General features: G+C 39.9%; 1 protein-coding gene across 1 annotated transcript in view; it reads right to left on the reverse strand.

Moving 5' to 3' along the window:
- Positions 1-17,739, reverse strand: part of SLC10A2 (solute carrier family 10 (sodium/bile acid cotransporter), member 2) — a 20,301-nt gene extending 2,562 nt beyond the window's left edge. Inside the window, exons 1-5 of the mRNA XM_011933864.1 lie at positions 17,279-17,739; positions 9,310-9,428; positions 3,688-3,776; positions 2,308-2,483; positions 349-506 (exon numbers count right to left, since the gene is read on the reverse strand). Of these exons, the coding sequence (XP_011789254.1) occupies positions 349-506; positions 2,308-2,483; positions 3,688-3,776; positions 9,310-9,428; positions 17,279-17,655 (919 nt within the window). The 5' untranslated portion in view covers positions 17,656-17,739. The remainder of the gene's footprint in view (positions 1-348; positions 507-2,307; positions 2,484-3,687; positions 3,777-9,309; positions 9,429-17,278) is intronic.
- Between the last annotated feature and the right edge of the window lie 469 nt (positions 17,740-18,208).

Below are 18,208 nucleotides of genomic sequence, written 5' to 3' on the forward strand. Positions count from 1 at the left end.
TGTAAAAGATCCCAAATCCTGAGTTCCTGGGTGCACGATAAAATGGTGCACAATAAAATGGTTCGGATAGGTTCCTCTGCCTTCCTAATTACTTAGGAAAAGAAAGTCAATGGAGAGAATTGACCTCCATTACTTTTCACTTAAAAATAATCTTTGCTAGAATCTTTTGGTAAAACTACCATCTTTTCATCAGCAATTGGAAAGTCATGATAACATGATGATGGCTTTTTCCTCTCATATATTTGTACAATTCACCACCAGGAATGGGGAGTTTTTAAAAAATATTGTTTTAGCAACTCCAGGATTTTTCACAGATCATCATGAAATGGGATTGGCATGATTCCTTACATCCTACGAATATTGCAGCAAAGGCGATCTGGAAAATGCTGTAGATGAGCGGGAAGGTGAATACGACATTGAGCTCTTCAGGAGTGAAGGAAAGCTGAACGATAGTGGAACATAGCTGCGTGTTCTGCATCCCTGTTTCAAAAGCAACCGTTCGGCACCTAAAGAAGATGTTAAGAGAGCATATGCTTTAGTTGTTGTTTGTTATTGTGAAACATTACAAGCAGATATAATAATAAATACATAAATGTGCATCTTGTCTCTGCTTTTAATGCATATATTTAAGATAGGCTTATTCAATATATAACTTTCTATGGAATAAATATAATACTTATTAATGTATATTATACATCATATCACCTATTGTATATAATATAAATAAATATATTTAATATGTACATATGAAGAGTTGGCTCATTTACCACAGTGTTCTGTAAGTGGCCAAGAGGGTTCATTTCTCCCTTTTCAATTATGATTTTGGTAACAGTGTAGAGCACAGGGCACCAGCTCAGAAAATGCTCAAGATACGGTATTTGTTGTGGCTGTTTTATTGTTTAATTTGTTTTGTTTAGGCTGGGCTACAGGTGGCTCACACCAGTAATCCCAGCACTTTGGGAGGCTGAAGTGGGAGGATTTCTTGAGCCCAGGTGTCCAGGAGTTCAAGATCACCCTGGGTCGCATAATGAGACCCTGTTTCTAAAAAAACAAGACAAAACAAAAAAATCAGCCAGGCAAGGTGGTGTGCGCTTGTAGTCCCAGCTTCTCCGGAGGCTGAGGCAGGAGAATCACTTGAGCTGAGGCTTCAGGGAGCTATGATTGTGTCGCTGGACTCCGTGCTGAGTGACAGAGTGAGACCCTGTCTCAAAAAAAAATGTTTAAATCTTGACAAAAAGTCTATAAGGTAGAAATTATTGTCCCCACTCTACAGATGGTAAAACTCAGAGAAAGAGAGAGTGCTGGGCCTGAGGTCCCCCCAGGTGCTGTGTGGTAGGATTGGAAGGCAAGCCCAGGTCTGCCAGACTCAAACACTGCACCCTTCTCGCTGCCCGTTGCCACTCCTTTCTTTCCCAACTTCGTACGTGCATCTGCCCCTACACCTGTGTTCTCTCTGCCTGTGGATTCAATGGATTAGTCAAAAAGAATTGTTTTTGCCCAGTGTCAAATCCAGAAGTGCAAAACCCATTCTAATATTTGGCGCCTTTGGAGGATGAGCTCACCCTGCTGCCAACTGGAGGAACGCTTGTCTGTTCCAGGGCAGCCCAACTGCTTTCATTAATGTCACTCCTCTCAGAGAATAAGAATGCTTAGCAGTGGAAGAGCCCCATCTGCACGGAAAGTGGAATGGTCCAGAATACTTTGAGCAAAAAAGAGGCAGTCAGTATTTTCTTTCTGGGGACTTGCGTGACTTTGGAATGAATGGACCTATTTAGAATGACATATTCAGAAATAGGATGAATGTGATTGATGAAAGGCTAAGGATTTTGATCCTGTCTTCAGTGTTTGCAGCTGTTTTGGGATGATTATGTCTCCCTCTCTGCCAAATTCATATGTTGAAGTCCTAACACTCCGCACCTCAGGATGTGACCTTATGTGGAAACAGGGTCATTGCAGATATAATTAGTTAAGATGAGTTCATTAGAGGGGGCCCTCATCCAGGGACTGATGTCCTTATCAAAAGGGGAGTCTGGCCACAGAGATGTGCACTGAGGGAAGACACAGGAAGAAGATGGCTGTCTGCAAACCACGAGGGAGGCCAGTAAGGGATCCCTCCATCATAACCCTCAGAAAGAATCAATCCAGTGACACCTTCATTTTCACTTCTAGTCTCTGAAACTGCGAGACAATAACAGTCTCTTGTTTAAGTCACTCAGTTTGTGGTTCTGTCTTATGGCAACTCTAGCAAAGGAATACAACAGCTATTACAGATTAAAATTCCCAATGTGATTTACTAAAGTGCCATACCTGTGCCAGGGTAGACCAGCAATTCTAGCTAGAACAAACCCCATGGAGTAACCTGCCACAGGAAATATTGTCCCTATAATCCACAATTTGGGAGCGATGATCCAGGCACTTTGGTACAATATTCCTCCAACTACAGCTATGAGCACAATAAGGATGGCGCCCGCAATGGACCCGATCTGAAAAAAAGGGAACAAGTGAACCCAGCAATCATGAGTCAAAGCAAATCCAAGTATGTTTGTCAGAGAGGAAACCTCAGCAGTCTCCTTGCCCTTGGGGAAAGTGATGGTAAAGTTGTCTTTCTATGTGCTTCTAGCCCGGAGGCTGCAATCAGGCCACTGGAAATCCTGGTGCTTGTCCCATGCTTTAAGCTTTAATTACACAACAGGACAAGTAGCATCCATTTGCAATTAGCCTGAATATTTTCTGGCTTGCAAATTATCCTTGTCAGAACAAAAAGACAACCCATTTCTATGAGAACCTGGAAGACTTGGCCTCTGGATTCAACTACTCCTATTCTGTTTCCTTCAGTAAATCATGAACTTTCTGAACTGTAGTTCAGATAAAATCTCACCCCAGCTTCCTTTTATGATTGTTATGATAATGAGAAAATGGGTATAGAACTCTACACAACTTTTAAAAAGGTATAAGCAAATGAAAAGCACTGTTGTTGTTTTTTTCTCCTTTTCACATTTAAAACGAAATTTAGAGATTATAAACATATTTTTTTGTCAAGAGAAGTGAGGAATACAATGGACTTACTTTGCCCCCTGAGCAGCAGAATCTATCTATATTATCTACAACCACATCCAGATCATCTAGCTAGAATATAGTTAGTGAAGGGGAGTGAATGGTTACTATATAAATAGCATTTACTGATTGCCAGCAATGAAATGGCCATATGGATACAGACATAAGAAAGATAAGTTCTATTTTCTAAGAAAGCCATTTAGATATATTGTATAACACAGATTCACATAACAGAAATAACAGTAATATGTGGTGAGGACAGAATAGAGTAAAATCAGGAGGTGATAGTTCAGTTGAGTGTCTTAAAGAATGGATAGAAATTTTTCCTGTGACTGCAATAAAGGGCATGCTAAGCTGGGTACAGTGTCTCATACCTGTAATCCCAGCACTTTGGGAGGATCACTTGAGCACAGGAGTTCAAGAACAGCATTAGCAACACAGTGAGATCCCAGCTCTCTCCTCTACACACATATAAAGAAGGACATTCTAAAAGAGAAGACTGCATGGCTGATGACTTCAGGCCTCCACTCAACAGTAATCATATAATGAGAATAAAAGCATTTCATGGATGGAAAACCCTATCGTTCTGATTGTCATCGTGGAACACTTAACGATGTGAACTAGGATACTTACTTTAAGTATGATCTTTGCTTTTTGGGGCCATTTGTGATTAACAAACATTCCAATGGAAACAGGAACAACAAGAGCAACCAGAGACGTACCTAAAGATGACAGAAGGGCAATGTCATCAGCAGAACAGGTGACACAGGAAAGAGAAACACAGAAGAACAAACAGCCTGAAGAAGGCCTAAGTAGTATTTCAGTCTTCCTTCTTGAATACACAAAACAGTATACAGAATTACACACACACACACGCACACGCACACACACACACTCACTTACTCTACTTCTTCACCCACTCCAGTAAATAATTTAATAGTATTGGTAGATAACTGATAATATCAATGCTGTAAATTCTTTCACTAAATTCTGCATTAATTTTTTAGAGTTTCTTATATTGCCAGTATACGTTAATTTCAGTTTGTCAGAATCTTGGCTTCTTTAGTCTTTGGATCTTTATAGTTCTAGGAAGAATAGCTCACCAAGGTTTGTGTGTGTGTGTGTATGTGTGTGTGTGCATGTGTGTATGGCATACAAAGATGATATTTTACATTTGTTTGCTAGTTCATGGTAGTAGAAATAAAAAGTAAATTTAAAATATTGTAAAATGAAAGAAAATGTCCAAAATTAGCTCAAGATCACCAGGTATTCTGACATCTCATGACTTCTGGTTAAAACTAGCTTTAGTTATTCAAATTTACAGCAGAGAGGTGAGAATATAAGTTGAGAAAGCGTGGTTTAAATTTTCCATGAGATAATATATTTGACGACTCTCATGTAATTATAGTTCTTTGCAGTAACATGCTCATCCGGCCAGATAAAAGAGTCATGCTTCAATTTCACTACGTTAAATTTACTGCTGTTCTTGCATCATATGGTTTGTTTCTCCATGTTATTTAACACTCATTTGTCCAATAGCTGATTTCATATAATTTAGCACCAACAACTTCTAACTTTTCATAGGTTGTTTCTTTTTCAAACATCCTTTTAAAGCAGTATAAGAAGGTGATATTGAACAGGGACATTCTGAGAGTGGATGTTGCATAGTATTGATTGAACTAGGTAGAGTGAGCTAGGACTGGAAAACAGATTCTAGAATCCAAGGCAATAGATATTAATGTAAAGTGAATGCAATAATGATGAAAACATAATTTCCTTGTAGTCTTCTAGCCCTCCTGGCAATATAAGGGTCAGTGATGACTTTTGCACAGAAATTAGTCAGCAGAATTAAATAATGACTAAGGGTACTAAGAGTAGGAAAAAAGATAAATGCGGGGGAGTAAGGAGGGAATAATGGAAAAAAGGATGTGAAAGAGAAGCATTGACACACGCACTGCTGAGATGCCCCAGAAAACCCCCTCTTGGGTATCCTTGCATCCTGCTGTTTTGGGAGTGATATGGTTTGGCTCTCTGTCCCCACCCATATCTCGTGTTGAATTATTATCCCCAGTTGGAGGATTACAACTAGAGGAGGGGTCTGTTGGAAGAGGGGCCTGGTGGGAGGTGATTGAATTGTGGCAGCAAACTTCCCCCTTATTGTTCTTGTGATAGTGAGTTCTCATGTGATCTGGTTGTCTATAAGTGTGCACACATCCCTCTTTACTCTCTTTCTCCTGCTCTAGCCATGTAGAGAGTGCCTGCTTCCCCTTCACCTTCTGCCACGATTGTAAGTTTCCTGAGGCCTCCCCTGCCGTGCTTCCTGTACAGTCTGTGGAACTGTGAGCCAACTAAACTTCTTTCCTTTATAAGTTACCCAGTCTCAGGTAATTCTTTATAGCAATAAGAGGAGAGGTGAATACAAGGAGGAAACACCCTGTCCTGGGTCTTTAGACCATTGCCTAAATTTTTGAAGTTTGTAGGTCTTGAAACCATCTGGATATATGACTTGTTTGTGATGTGGTAGTTTAAATCTAGGTGCAAGTCCTGTTCGTGGAATGTTAGTGTGGTTAGGTTGCGTCCTGTATTTTAATGTGCTGATTCTGTTTGGCCCCTTCTGCTAAGAGTCTTCATCTCTTTGAGGCAGCCCAAGCCAATGGGATAACACAAAAGCAGCACCACCTGCCGAAATCCATGGCAGAATTGCTTTTCCTTTCCTGACCAGATGAGACCAGGTGAGGTTTTTCAGGGACCTGGGGTTGACTGGGAAAGGGACTCTGTTTTCTTTACACCCACAGTGTGTGGCTCCTGCTTGTAGAGGTGGATGTTTTAACTTTGGTCTCCAGTGGGCCAGTAATCTTGTTCTTTTATTTCCCCAGGCTCTGTTTGTTTTATGTATGCCTCATATGCTGATGCTCTCTCTGTAAAGTGCCTGTCTATGTAGATGAAAAAGCATCCCCTCCTGGTTACTTGGTCTTTAATCAAGTTTACACAGTAGATATCAGAGGAAGGAAAGGTAGAGAGAAGAACGAGAATGAAAGAGAGTGGTGGTGAACGGATTCATGTGGTGGGACTGGGAGTCAGATAGATTTGGAGCTGAACATTTCTGTATTCCCAAACTGTGGAAACTGTGTAAGATGTTGAACCCCTGCTTTGGTTTCCTTATTTGTAAAATGGGCGGAGTTATGTCTGCCTCACAGTGCTGTTGTGATAATTAAATGATGAAATGGCTATAAACTTCTTGGCACAAGACACTTACAAATGCGGAGTAGAGAGGAGTAAGTACAACAATTTGCAGCAGTAGTTTTATTTTAGTGGTACCAGCTGCATGGTCTGCCTCCTCCCCATCCAGATGTCAGCATCTGAGGAGGCTCGCAGGTGTTTACTAGATCACTGGAGCATGAAGTTATACCAAATACGTCTGCCCATAGAGCTGTGTAGAGAATAGACTGCGGGCTATTCCAGCTTCCTAGTGACCCTGGGCAAATAATTACCCTGAGCCACAATTTAGAAAGCAGTGATAACATCTTGTGAAGCAGTCAGTTCATTTATTTTCTATATTAAATAACTAGAAAAACCAACAGCAAAAAGGTGAGCTTGGAGGCCTGGGCACAGGGTTAATGTCTGTAGAAAGTAAAAAGTTTCCTCTTCCAAGCTTCCCTTCTTGTTAAAGGAAAATAATAATAATAATAATAATAATGAACATTAGAAATAATTTCTTTTAAAGACTAACTTCCTTTAAGACTCCTTGCTTTGTGCTAATAACTCTTTGTTAAGCCCTATTCTATGTAGCTGTTAGATATAAAGGAGTAAGTACATTCTGTGTCCTTGTACTTTAACCAAGTTATTTGTGCTGAACATGCTCACAGGCATGTTCCAGCTCACAGCATATGCCCCTTCCTTATTTGGAAATATTATTACTTTTCTAAGTCCTTTCACAAACAACTTCCTCTTTTCCTTTGTTCTCCATTGCCTATGCCTATTTAGAAAAGTTTTAAATTATTAGCCAGTCAAGTTTTAGCTTAGATTGTGAGGTCTGGCTCCAGCCAATGGAGAGAGGACACAGTAGTTGGGACAAGCTGCGTAAGGCATACAAATTGCTTCCCTCCATTGTTCGGGTGTGCTCTTGCCGTTGTTTCATCTGTGAGGAGCACTCTTTCTGCAGAAAATAAAATTGCCTTGCTGTGAAAACTTCTGGTCTGAATGCTGATTTTTCCTTGCAGTACCGAGGAACAAGCATTCTGTTTCTGAATAAACATTTTACATATAACAATATCTTTGTTTATGAAACTTCTTTCTTTTTCCCTTTTCTTTTCTCTCTTCCTATTTTTCTTTTCTTTCCACTCTTGACCTGTTTTATGATGACTTTTTCCTCCATTGAGATGCTAATTGATTTTTCATTTTCTCCTTGTTTCAAAATTTATTCACATTACAGAATATGGTATAAGTCTTTCACACTGTAGTTAGAATTATTCAGTATTTCCATGAGTCATTTTCCAGAAGGGAATGTATATCAAAAGGAGAATATTTTATGGCTTAAATTATTAAATTATTATAGTGAGTAATGTGGAATCAAAATTCCTCACTCAGCAGGCAGGTTCTTTGAGAGGGATATAATAGTTACCACTCATGTTAACTATGGTTTTTAGCTCTGTGGAAGGCGTCCACTGAGAGAGCAGCTAGAGAGTCAAGCAGCGTGAAGGTGAAGGCAGGTGGTCGTGGAGGGTCACCCTAAAGTCTGTTGTCAGGAGGTTATATGGGATATGAAGGTTCTCTCCAGGGGTCAGAAGAATCTTGTATATCAAAAAACCACACTGAATAGGGCATATCAAGGAGGACAATGCTTTTTTATGGTCTAATGATAATGGTAAGAGTAGGAGAGACAGAAGAGGATACAAACAGATCATCCCCAATTAGTATTCACAAAGTTTGTTCTAATTCAGTTGTATATTTCCTCAATCACACTAAATCATGGAAGCAGTCTTTCTTGGAAATGGAAGGCATTTCAGCCCAGCTTCTCATCCCAATAGGAGTCCCTCTTACAAGCATCCAGGTGGCTCACCATTTAGCCTTTGCTTGGATGCTTTCTTCAATGGGAAACTCACACCTTTTTGAGGCAGCTCATTGGGATTTGTTTCCAAGGTCAGTGGGGAAAAAAAATCCAGGTATTTAGTGTGTAGTATACCTGGTGATTGTTACTGATGTACTGTTTTGCCTACATCTTGTCTTTTATTCATGATAGTTCTATGGGAAATGCCTATTCCTGGTATACCAGGAACTCTCTTCTTCTTCCCTTGACCCTTGTCCCTAAGTTACAACAATAACTTAATCTCCCACTATAATTTGTTTCCCCAGAAACAGAAAATAAGTTTTTTGGGATGGGGGTGAAATGAGACAGAGTCATTACTAGTAAATTTGACTCCTGGAGCTTGAAATACAGACTTTGTCATTAAATCAACTTTTGCATCAAGGTGTGGCTCACAGTCGAGTGTTAGAAACAGTGTGTTTCATCTAGTGGTTTTCTATTGTGACACTATGGATTGCTTACTCAGTGCTCTATTTTGAAACCATTATGTAATTTTAAAAAATTTCTTCAGGCTGGGCGCGGTGGCTCATGCCTGTAATCCCACTTTGGGAGGCTGAGGTGGGCGGATCTCTTGAGGTCAGGAGTTCGAGACCAGCCTGGCCAACATGGCAAAACCCCATCCCCACTAAAAATACAAAAATTAGTCAGGCGTGGTAGTGCATGCTTGTAATCCCAGCTACTAGGGAGGCTGAGGCAGGAGAATTGCTTGAACCCAGGGGGTGGAGGTTGCAGTGAGCTGAGATCATGCCATTGCACTCCTGGGTGGCAGAGCGAGACTCAATCTCAAAGGAAAAAAAAATTTCTTCAATTCAAGTGTCTGGATGCAAAATCCTATGACCATGAACTAGTGACACTCTGGGTTAAGGAATAGGTGGAGGCTCCCACGTCCCCAAAGCTTAAGCCTCCTCAGTCCAGACTGACAGGGCTGGAAAGGGGGCTCCTCTCCCTGGTGATTCAAATTGAAGAAAAGACAGGTGATCCCATAAGGTCAAGGTTTGGAATTTACATTCTGCCAATACTCTTCAAATGCAGGGGTGACTTTATAATGAAATCGGGCAGAAACTCCTGCTAGGGCAATAACAGTCGAGTGTGAGCCTGGTCTGAGAGCCTAGCAGGGGGTAAGCTGAGAGTTTGAGGGTAACAGTCAACAGTCTTGCAGAGGGACGACTTACCTATGTTATCATAGGGAATTACGATGCTCCCAGAGTCGACCCACATTTTGGTATAGATAAGGAGGCACAGAGGCATCATTCCGAGGGCAAGCAGTGTGGAGCATGTGGTCATGCTGACGCTGAAAGGCAACGGGCAGATTGATACATCCACCTATGTGTTCTAGGGAAGACACTGTTTTATTTTTATTTTTTAATTTAACTTTTATTAAGTTTAGGGGTAGATGTGCACGTTTGTTATATTGGTAAACTTGTGTCACAGGGTTTGTCATACAGATTATTTCATCGCCTAGGTATTAAGCCTAGTACCCATTAGTTATGTTTTCTGATCCTCTCCCTCCTCCCATCCTTTACCCTCTAATAGGCCCCAGTGTGTGTTGTTCCCCTCTGTGTGTCCATGTATTCTCATCATTTAGCTCCCACTTGTAAGTCAGAGCATGCTGTATTTGGTTTTCTGTCCTTGTGTTACTTTGCTAAGGATAATGGTCTCCAGCTCCATCCATATTCCTGCAAAAGACATGATCTCGTCCATTTTTATGGCTGCATAGTATTCCATGGTGTGTATGTACCACATTTTCTTTATCCAGTCTACCATTGATGGGCATTTAGGTTGATTCTATGTGTATGCTATTGTAAATAGCGCTGCAATGGACATATGTGTGCGTGTGTCTTTATAACAGAACGATTTGTATTCTTTTGGGTATATACCCAGTAATGGGATTGATGGGTTGAGTGGTATTTCTGTTTTTAGGTCTTTGAGGAATTGCCACAGTGCTTTCCACAATTGATGAACTAATTTACACTCCCACCAACAGAAGATAAGTGTTCCTTTTTCTCTGTAACCTTGCCAGCATCTGTTAATTTTTGCCTTTTTAATAATAGCCATTCTGACTCGTGTGATATGGCATCTCATTGTGGTTTTGATTTGCATTTCTCTAATGATCAGTGATGATGAACTTTTTTTCATGATTGTTGGCTGCATGTGTGACTTCTTTTGAAAAGCGTCCGTTCCTGTCCTTTGCCCACTTTTTAATGGGTTTGTTCGTTGTTTTGTTGGAATATAATTAAACTAAAGAGCTTCTGCACAGCAAAGGAAACTATCAACAGAGTAGACAAACAACCTCCAGAATGGGAGACAATTTTTATTTTCGATTCATGATAAGGAAGTCCTGCAAGAATCTGTCTCAACCTATAGCATCTTGTGGTGTGCTGGACAGAAATACACATGTGCTGGAGTGTATTCAGGGCCTAGCATCATCTGGTGTGCTGAACAGTAATACACATGTGCTGGAGTGTATTCAGCGCCTGGCCTTGAGCACAATGGGTCATATTTGGTGTCTTTCCACTTTGCCTTGTGCCATCCTTCCCTCCCCTTTTATTCTTAAGGGTCAGAAACAGTATTAAACTATGGGTTAAAAGTCATCATTAAACAATGTATAAGGTTCGCTGGGTGTGCCATCCTTCAAACATTCAATCAAAGAAAAGCAAACACATTTAAAGCAGCCGACACCATCAGGGCTGCACGTGTCTGACTGTGCTGAGATGGAACAGGCTTCCCTGGGCCCCTGGAGTAGAATGCATGTCCGAGGGAGGAGGCCTTGGTGTGTTGCCATAAAGCAGAAAAATTACTGCCCAAGTGACCCTAGCTTGAGAAGAGAAGAAGAAACTGACTTAAAAATCAAAAGAAAGCATGCAAGCAGGCAGGGCAGACCTAAATTCTTAGCACTGACAATTCAGCAAATGTGTGTTCAGAAGAACTAGTGTCTGGTATCATCCCTGCTCAGAGTGTTTTATTTCAGTAAGAGGGTTTGGCTGAGTAGGCTTTCTACATGGAGAAATTAATGCCGAATCATGCTATCTCTAGCACTAAGACAGTGGGTCAAAGAAAGATTTCTGGAGAGTCTTCCTGGTCCTCTTTGAGGTGATCTGTACACAGCATACTTTCTCTGCCTTTAAAGCCTGAGCTCTAAAGCCACACAGTGTCTGGGCTGAAAGCAGGCGGTGCCGTGCCACTTAGTGTGTTAATTTGAGTAATTTAGTTGACTTCTCTTTACCAGTTTCCTTATTTAAAATGACTGTAAGGATAGGATGAGCCAACGGTGTCCAGCACTTAGAACAATGCAAAGCACTCTATTAAGAGCTGGTTGCTACTACCATTTTTTTTTTTAAATAGGGTCTATCTCTGTCACCCGGGCTAGAGTACAGGGTCACTATCTTGGCTCACTGAAGGCTGGGCTCAAGTGATCTTTGCACCTCAGCCTCCCGAGTAGCTGGGATTAGAGGCACGAGTCACCATGCCACGCTAATTTTTAAATTTTTTGTAGACATGGGGTTTCACCGTGTTGTTTAGCCTGGTCTCAAACTCCTGGGCTCAGGTCATCTGCTTGCCTAGGCCTTCCAAAGTGCTGGGATTACAGGCAGGAGCCTCTGCACCCTGCATCTCTCTGCTGTGATCATTTATATTACCATGTTTGTGGTATTTTGTGTTCCACCAAATAGAATCAGGAAACTTAGAGAAATGAGAAATTTCTCTGAGAGGCCCTTCTCCCAACAGGTCGTCATTGAGGTTGTCAAGAGTAGTAATTTCTTAAGGGTATTATGTGTGTACATGAAAGAAAATGCTAAATATTTATATTACCTGCCCCCCAAAACAACACCACCACCACCACACTATACTAAGAAAGGAGCTAACAATTTTAGCTTGAGAAATTTTGTTTCAAGGCTTGGAGATAAATTTGCGCAGTTTGGCAAAATACAGGGTGGGACAAAGTTCATCAGACAGCTTAACTTCTCTAACAATATATTTATTTTTAACCAGAAAGACGTCATTTAAAATAGGTTTAAATAATTTAGATAAAAATACTTGTTTTAGTAGAGCTAAAATATTATAACAGTAACAAATGCTGTGGATGTATTTAAAACTCTAAGCAGTTCAATCTATTCTAGTTATAGGTTAACTTAATTTAGGTGTAAAATAGATGCTAAGGCAGAATTGTACACCAGACAAACAAGTTAATTTGTTATTAACAGTACTTTGTCCTACTTATAATGAAAGTACTGTAGTTTGAAGGTGATTTTTTTTCTCTCTTCCTTCCTCCCTTCTTTCAGTGTTCTCTTTTTTATCTTTTATTTATTTATTTATTTATTTATTTATTTTTTTTGTTGAGACGGAGTCTCGCTCTGTCGCCCAGGCTGGAGTGCAGTGGCCAGATCTCAGCTCACTGCAAGCTCCGCCGCCCGGGTTTACGCCATTCTCCTGCCTCAGCCTCCCGAGTAGCTGGGACTACAGGCGCCCGCCACCTCGCCTGGCTAGTTTTTTTTTGTATTTTTAGTAGAGACGGGGTTTCACCGTGTTAGCCAGGATGGTCTCGATCTCCTGACCTCGTGATCCGCCCGTCTCGGCCTCCCAAAGTGCTGGGATTACAGGCTTGAGCCACCGCGCCCGGCCTTTATTTTTAAAAATATATTAGAATGGATTTAAAGTTGTCCCTATAATAAAATCACTTTTGTTTCTGTGCATCCAATATTTTTTTCTAGAGCGTGGTGGGATTCTGGTGGGGAAGTGAGGAGGGTTTATTAACTGGATCCCAGTGAAGAGAATTCTGAGAATTTTTGTTTTAAAATGTGAGAAAATATTAAAGAAGGAAGCCTTTTTCTGTCTTTGTTTTTCTTTCGAAGATCCTTGACAAACCTTTAATTCTGAATATTGCTACGACAATCTATGACGTTGTATCATAATTTTGAGTTTGTTGAGAGCAGTTTCTTAAGGATTGTGATGAGGGACAAAAGAGGATTTGGAGAAGGAAAGGTTTAGACTTGTGAGCAGCCTTGATGAAGAGACCTTGCAGATGAACAGACGAATAGGTGGCTGGAAGTTGATGCTATTTGAATGAATACAAGAACCAAATCAAATCGCTCAAAATGAGATTCGAAACAATTCACAGATACCGAATTTTAAGAAATAATATAGGAGCCTAAATTAGCAAAAGAAAATATCATCTTACACAAAAAAAAATCTGAAGTTCTATAAAAGGCATGGATATAAAAAATACATATACTACCTTGAACTTATATTAGAATGAGAGAAAAGAGTAAAGTATAAGAAAACTAAAAAAAAAGACTTGGCCTTAATTTTGACTTCAGTTCTATTAACTGCCAGGGAGATTTTCTTTTGTGTGTATGGAAATGAAAGAAAGAATAAATGTAAATTTAGTGAATGTTGAGGAATTCAGCGAAATCAGTGTTAAGCAATGTAAAAGACTGTAATCATATTAGAAGTAAAATACCTAGTGTGAAGGATCTAACATAGTGTATATAGGCAGTGCTAGAAATTGGAGAAATGAAAAGTGATGGAAAGAGTGTAGAGAAAGCTTATGAGCCTGCATAGGGGTAGTGGGTAGATCTGGGTGATTCCAGTTCTGACTCAGGCACACATTGACTCAATGACCTTGGTCAAGGTTATGAATCTTAACTTTATTATCTGCCAAATGCAGAAAATAATAGTACTAACTTTAGAGGATTCTTGGGAGGATGAAATACATCAACGTATTTTGAGTACTTAGCACTGTGCATGGCATATACTAGTGTTTAGTAAATATTAGCTAGTAAAATAAATGCTACTGGAGAGAAACAATTTTTGGTTACTTTGAGGGAGAATAAAGGAAAAAGCCAGATGGTTTTGGGTGAGGTCTCCCAGAGTAGACAGGAGATATTTAGGGGTTGACATAGGAAGGATTGATTACTGTGAATTTGTGATTAGCCAGAGGGTCAGGTTTCTTGAATATCTAAAATATCAGTGAATGCTGCACTGGAAGCTGAAAAATCTAACAGCATTTGACCAAAGAACAAAGGATGTGGTAGGAAAGTCTATAAAATAATAAAAAGGAATGTAGAAAGTAGGTGGCAGGGAAGGAATTGGGGGCAACTGGGAGAAGGACGCGTAAGAATGGATTCCCCAAAGAGGAAGCCAAAGAAAAGAAATGAGAAGTCCTTGCATGGTGTGGCTGAGGCCATTAAGAAGGATGAAGACACCGGATATTTGCCTGCGTCTGGGTAGAGAGCAGACACAAAGGAGATAAGAGGTTTCTGTGTCCCCTCAACTATGGGTTTTAGCCACCAGCAGATTCACCTGAAATGTCACCTTCTCTTCTCCCTGATGCTTTTTGTGCATGTGATGTCCATGGCACAGCTGCAACTTAGGTGAAAATATATGTGTACCAATCAGATTCACAAACAACTTTCCAGGCTGGGAGTGGTCAGAGAAGGAGCTGAAATAGTACTTGCTGAATTCCAATGATCAAGGATTATTGTCTATTATTTTTTATTTTTCAAAGTCACTAGAGATTGCAAAATGCAGTGGCTTTCCAGGTTCATAAGAGATGATAGAGTGAGAGGGAAATGTTTTGGTTTCTTCTCCCAAGAAGCATAACCAAAAGAGTTCAAACCAGGTGGAATGGTTTTGCTGGCATTGTGTGGCATTAGCTCAATTAGTGGAGCTGCCTGTTAACATAAACAGTCATGTCTTCATGCCATTGCTAGAGTTCACGTGGAGGTGGAGAAGGTAAAATTCTAAGTGTACACAATTGCAAATATGAATGTTAGATAGGATTATATCTAAATAAATTATCAGAAGACTTTAGTTATCCAATTCTTAATCCAGAAGAATAAAAAGTTTTGGAAAACTGTTACCCAATAACTCAGGTTCTACTCTTTTAATTAATTTGTATTAAAGAAATATTGGAATATTGTTTTCCTAACACACAATGCATAATATTATCATCTTATATAGCAGTATAATTTAACCTCTTCTCAATGATTAATACCCATCCTGACAAACATGATTATCGGTTATTCTAAAATACAGTGACAACTTCTTGTGTTTGTAGAATAAGTGATACAGAGACCAGAGACTAAATAAGTGCTACAGAAACCAGAGAGAATAATTGATAATTAAGAGAGAATATGTGATAGAGAGATTAAGTGATAGAGAATAAGCGGTAGAGAGATGGCTGTGTGTTGTCAGTGTCTGCTTTGCTTTGTAGGTATTTTGATCTGCTCTTTTGCCCTTCCTAACACTCTGCTTCCTTCCCCGCTTCTCATTTCTGGAAAATAGCACAACAGAGCTTTAGAATAAAAATAGTTATGTAGGTCCTGCATGAGCAGTGTTTATGAGATTAAGTGAAATTTATTTTGGGTGGGCAGTGTCTTTTATTGGGTCTTGTTGAGCTCTGGATAGGTGAGGTTGATCCATAGGGCTTATTCTGACTTGCTGAAAGAATTCATTTGCACGGATTTAGCTGGAGGTTTCTACCAAGGCTTCATATTCTACTTTTAGTTCTTATTAAAAAAATAATTTATAGGAATTGTTATGATAGGTAGACAGGATTACATAATCATCTCCTGTTTCAGGAGAAATAAGATTTCCTTAAAACCACAGAAAAATGTAACTTGGGGCTTTTAGGTTAGATCTTACTGTATTTAGCTCACAGAAGAGAATTCATTTCAATGACCTAATAGTCCAGCACCACACACATTTTTTTCTGTCTTATAAAAGGGTTCCATGTGTGGCATTATATTGAGGTACAAAACTCCTCTGCATTAAAAGTTACAAATAGTATGAGAAAGCTGTTTATTGGAGGTCAAGGCCCAATGTTCCGTGTAGCTCACTTTTCTCAGTGTAATAGTTGCTGGCATTTACAATTCTCACTTCTGTATACCTGTGTCCAGGTCAAACTAAATCGAAGTCTAAAAAGACCTTATTGCTATATTGTGGTTCACAGATCAACTAAATCTGAATAGCACTTGCCATCCTTTGTTGTTTTATAAGGCTTTCCTTAAAAAAAAAAAAAAAAGCAATTGCACGGTGGATATCATGTGCCTTCTTATGTAAAAGACTAAGCCATGTGAAGGTATAGGGTTTGTATGACTTTTCTAAAGCTTCTGGAGAAACCAGCACCAGTTGAAATGAGACAGCAGGTTCCTAATTGCTCACTGAGTACTCTATCAATCCAGTGGTTACATTTCTACACTTTGTGCTTCTCTCCTCTGCCTGTAGTAGCTGGGGATGAACAGAGCTAATCGCCTACTGTACAGTATTTAATATGCACACGTTGCGTTAGCACCTGGATGGTTTGCAGAAGGAAATGCATACCTTTCAAGGGAAATGAGGAATTGTGAGCTAAGAAAAAAGACATTTGTCTATTCAACTTTCAGCATTAAATTTCTCAGTCTCGTCACATTAACGCTTCATCTTATTTCTATTAGGTTTTTTTTTTTTCCAGTGCTAGTTCAGACTGGCACAGGATGAATTGGGCAAACATTGCAATTTAGATTACTTTGTGGGAAGTGGAGAAACCATTTTCTGTTCATTTTGTAGTAAGGTAAGCATAATTTTAAAAAAGCTGCTGTAGGCTTTTCCCCCACTTTTAATGCCAGTAGAGGTGAAGCAAATATATGAATTCTTCCTTAGGTTTTATACCAGGAAAATGTTTGCCCAAAGAACTGGCTATATTTAATGGGGTTGATCACTGTCTCACTAGAGGTTCTAATGTTTGACAAACAGTTTTATTTTCTGATTGCACCCAGAGCTCCTCATCATTACAAAGAAAGTGTATTTTGTTTTTTTTTTTTTTTCCTGCTACCAATAGGACAAACCTCCTCAGCTGCAGCTTGTGGTTTGGAAAAGATTACTTTTTAAAAAAAGCTTTGAATCTTTTCCTAGAGATCAACAGCAATTATGCAACTCCCTGTTAACTGAGTTAGATGTAAAAACACAAACACAAAATATAAATCCCCCAATTCTAATAGCTAAACAGCTGTGCTAGAAGGCATGTGAATGCATTTATTCTGTCCCGTTTAATTCCTTAGTCATACTTTAGATGGGTAGCAAATCAGTTGGACATTCAGTATGCCATAGGCTTCTGGAAGGATTACTCCAAGGTGATTGAGTAGTTAGAGGTGTAGATAATCTTACCTCAGGTCCATATCGCCATCGACCCAATAGGCCAAGATATTGGAGGAAGTTCCTCCAGGGCAGCATCCCATAATGAGCACCACCACGGCCTGGATGGGGAGGATGTCAAAGGCCACAGACAGGATGAATCCTGCGAGAGGCATGATTCCAAACTGACAGAGGAAGCCAACACAAATGCCCCACGGCCGCTTTATGTGCCCTAGAAATTTCTTGATTTCCACGTTGCATCCCATGGAGAACATCACCAAGGCCAACAGGATAGTCAGCACCGCACTTAGGACCACACTTAGGGTGTTATTGAAATTGCTGTCAGGTACCACACAGGATGCACCAGAGCAAACTGTTGCATTGTCCACACAGCTGTTCGGATCATTCATTGCTGGGTCTGCTGCTCAAAAGGCCAAGTCCACAGAAGTGCTGGTCCCTGGGCCCTGGCTCTGCTGCCAGTTGAGATAAGCAACGTTTACTTCTACCCCATCAAACTTTTAAACACCTTCTAAAAATATGTCACTTGGTGTCTCTTTTGAAAGCCACCTTAGGGAAGTAATAAAAAACAATAAATGCTAGGATGTCAGTTTCAAGAGGTGACATTACAACACAGAGCACGTTGTGAATCATGAAAGCCCGGCAAAATTATTGGTCAAGACAGACAGTTACGATTAATCATTTATTGGCATGATAATGAACCATGCCATATAAAAAGAGCTGCGTTAATGTTTAATGCCACGAAGGTTTGTTGGATAATTTCAGTTAAGTGACACTTAAAATCAACTCCGAACAGTACAGAATCTTACAGGGATTGAGCCATAGGAACCATGCCATATAAAAAGAGCCGTGTTAATATTTAATGACATGAAGGTTTGTTGGATAATTTCAGTTAAGTGACACTTGAAATCAACTCTGAATAGTACAGAATCTTAGAGGGACTGA

This window comes from Colobus angolensis, unplaced genomic scaffold (genome assembly GCF_000951035.1).
Source record: "Colobus angolensis palliatus isolate OR3802 unplaced genomic scaffold, Cang.pa_1.0 Scaffold13, whole genome shotgun sequence".
NCBI classification, from domain to species: domain Eukaryota; kingdom Metazoa; phylum Chordata; class Mammalia; order Primates; family Cercopithecidae; genus Colobus; species Colobus angolensis.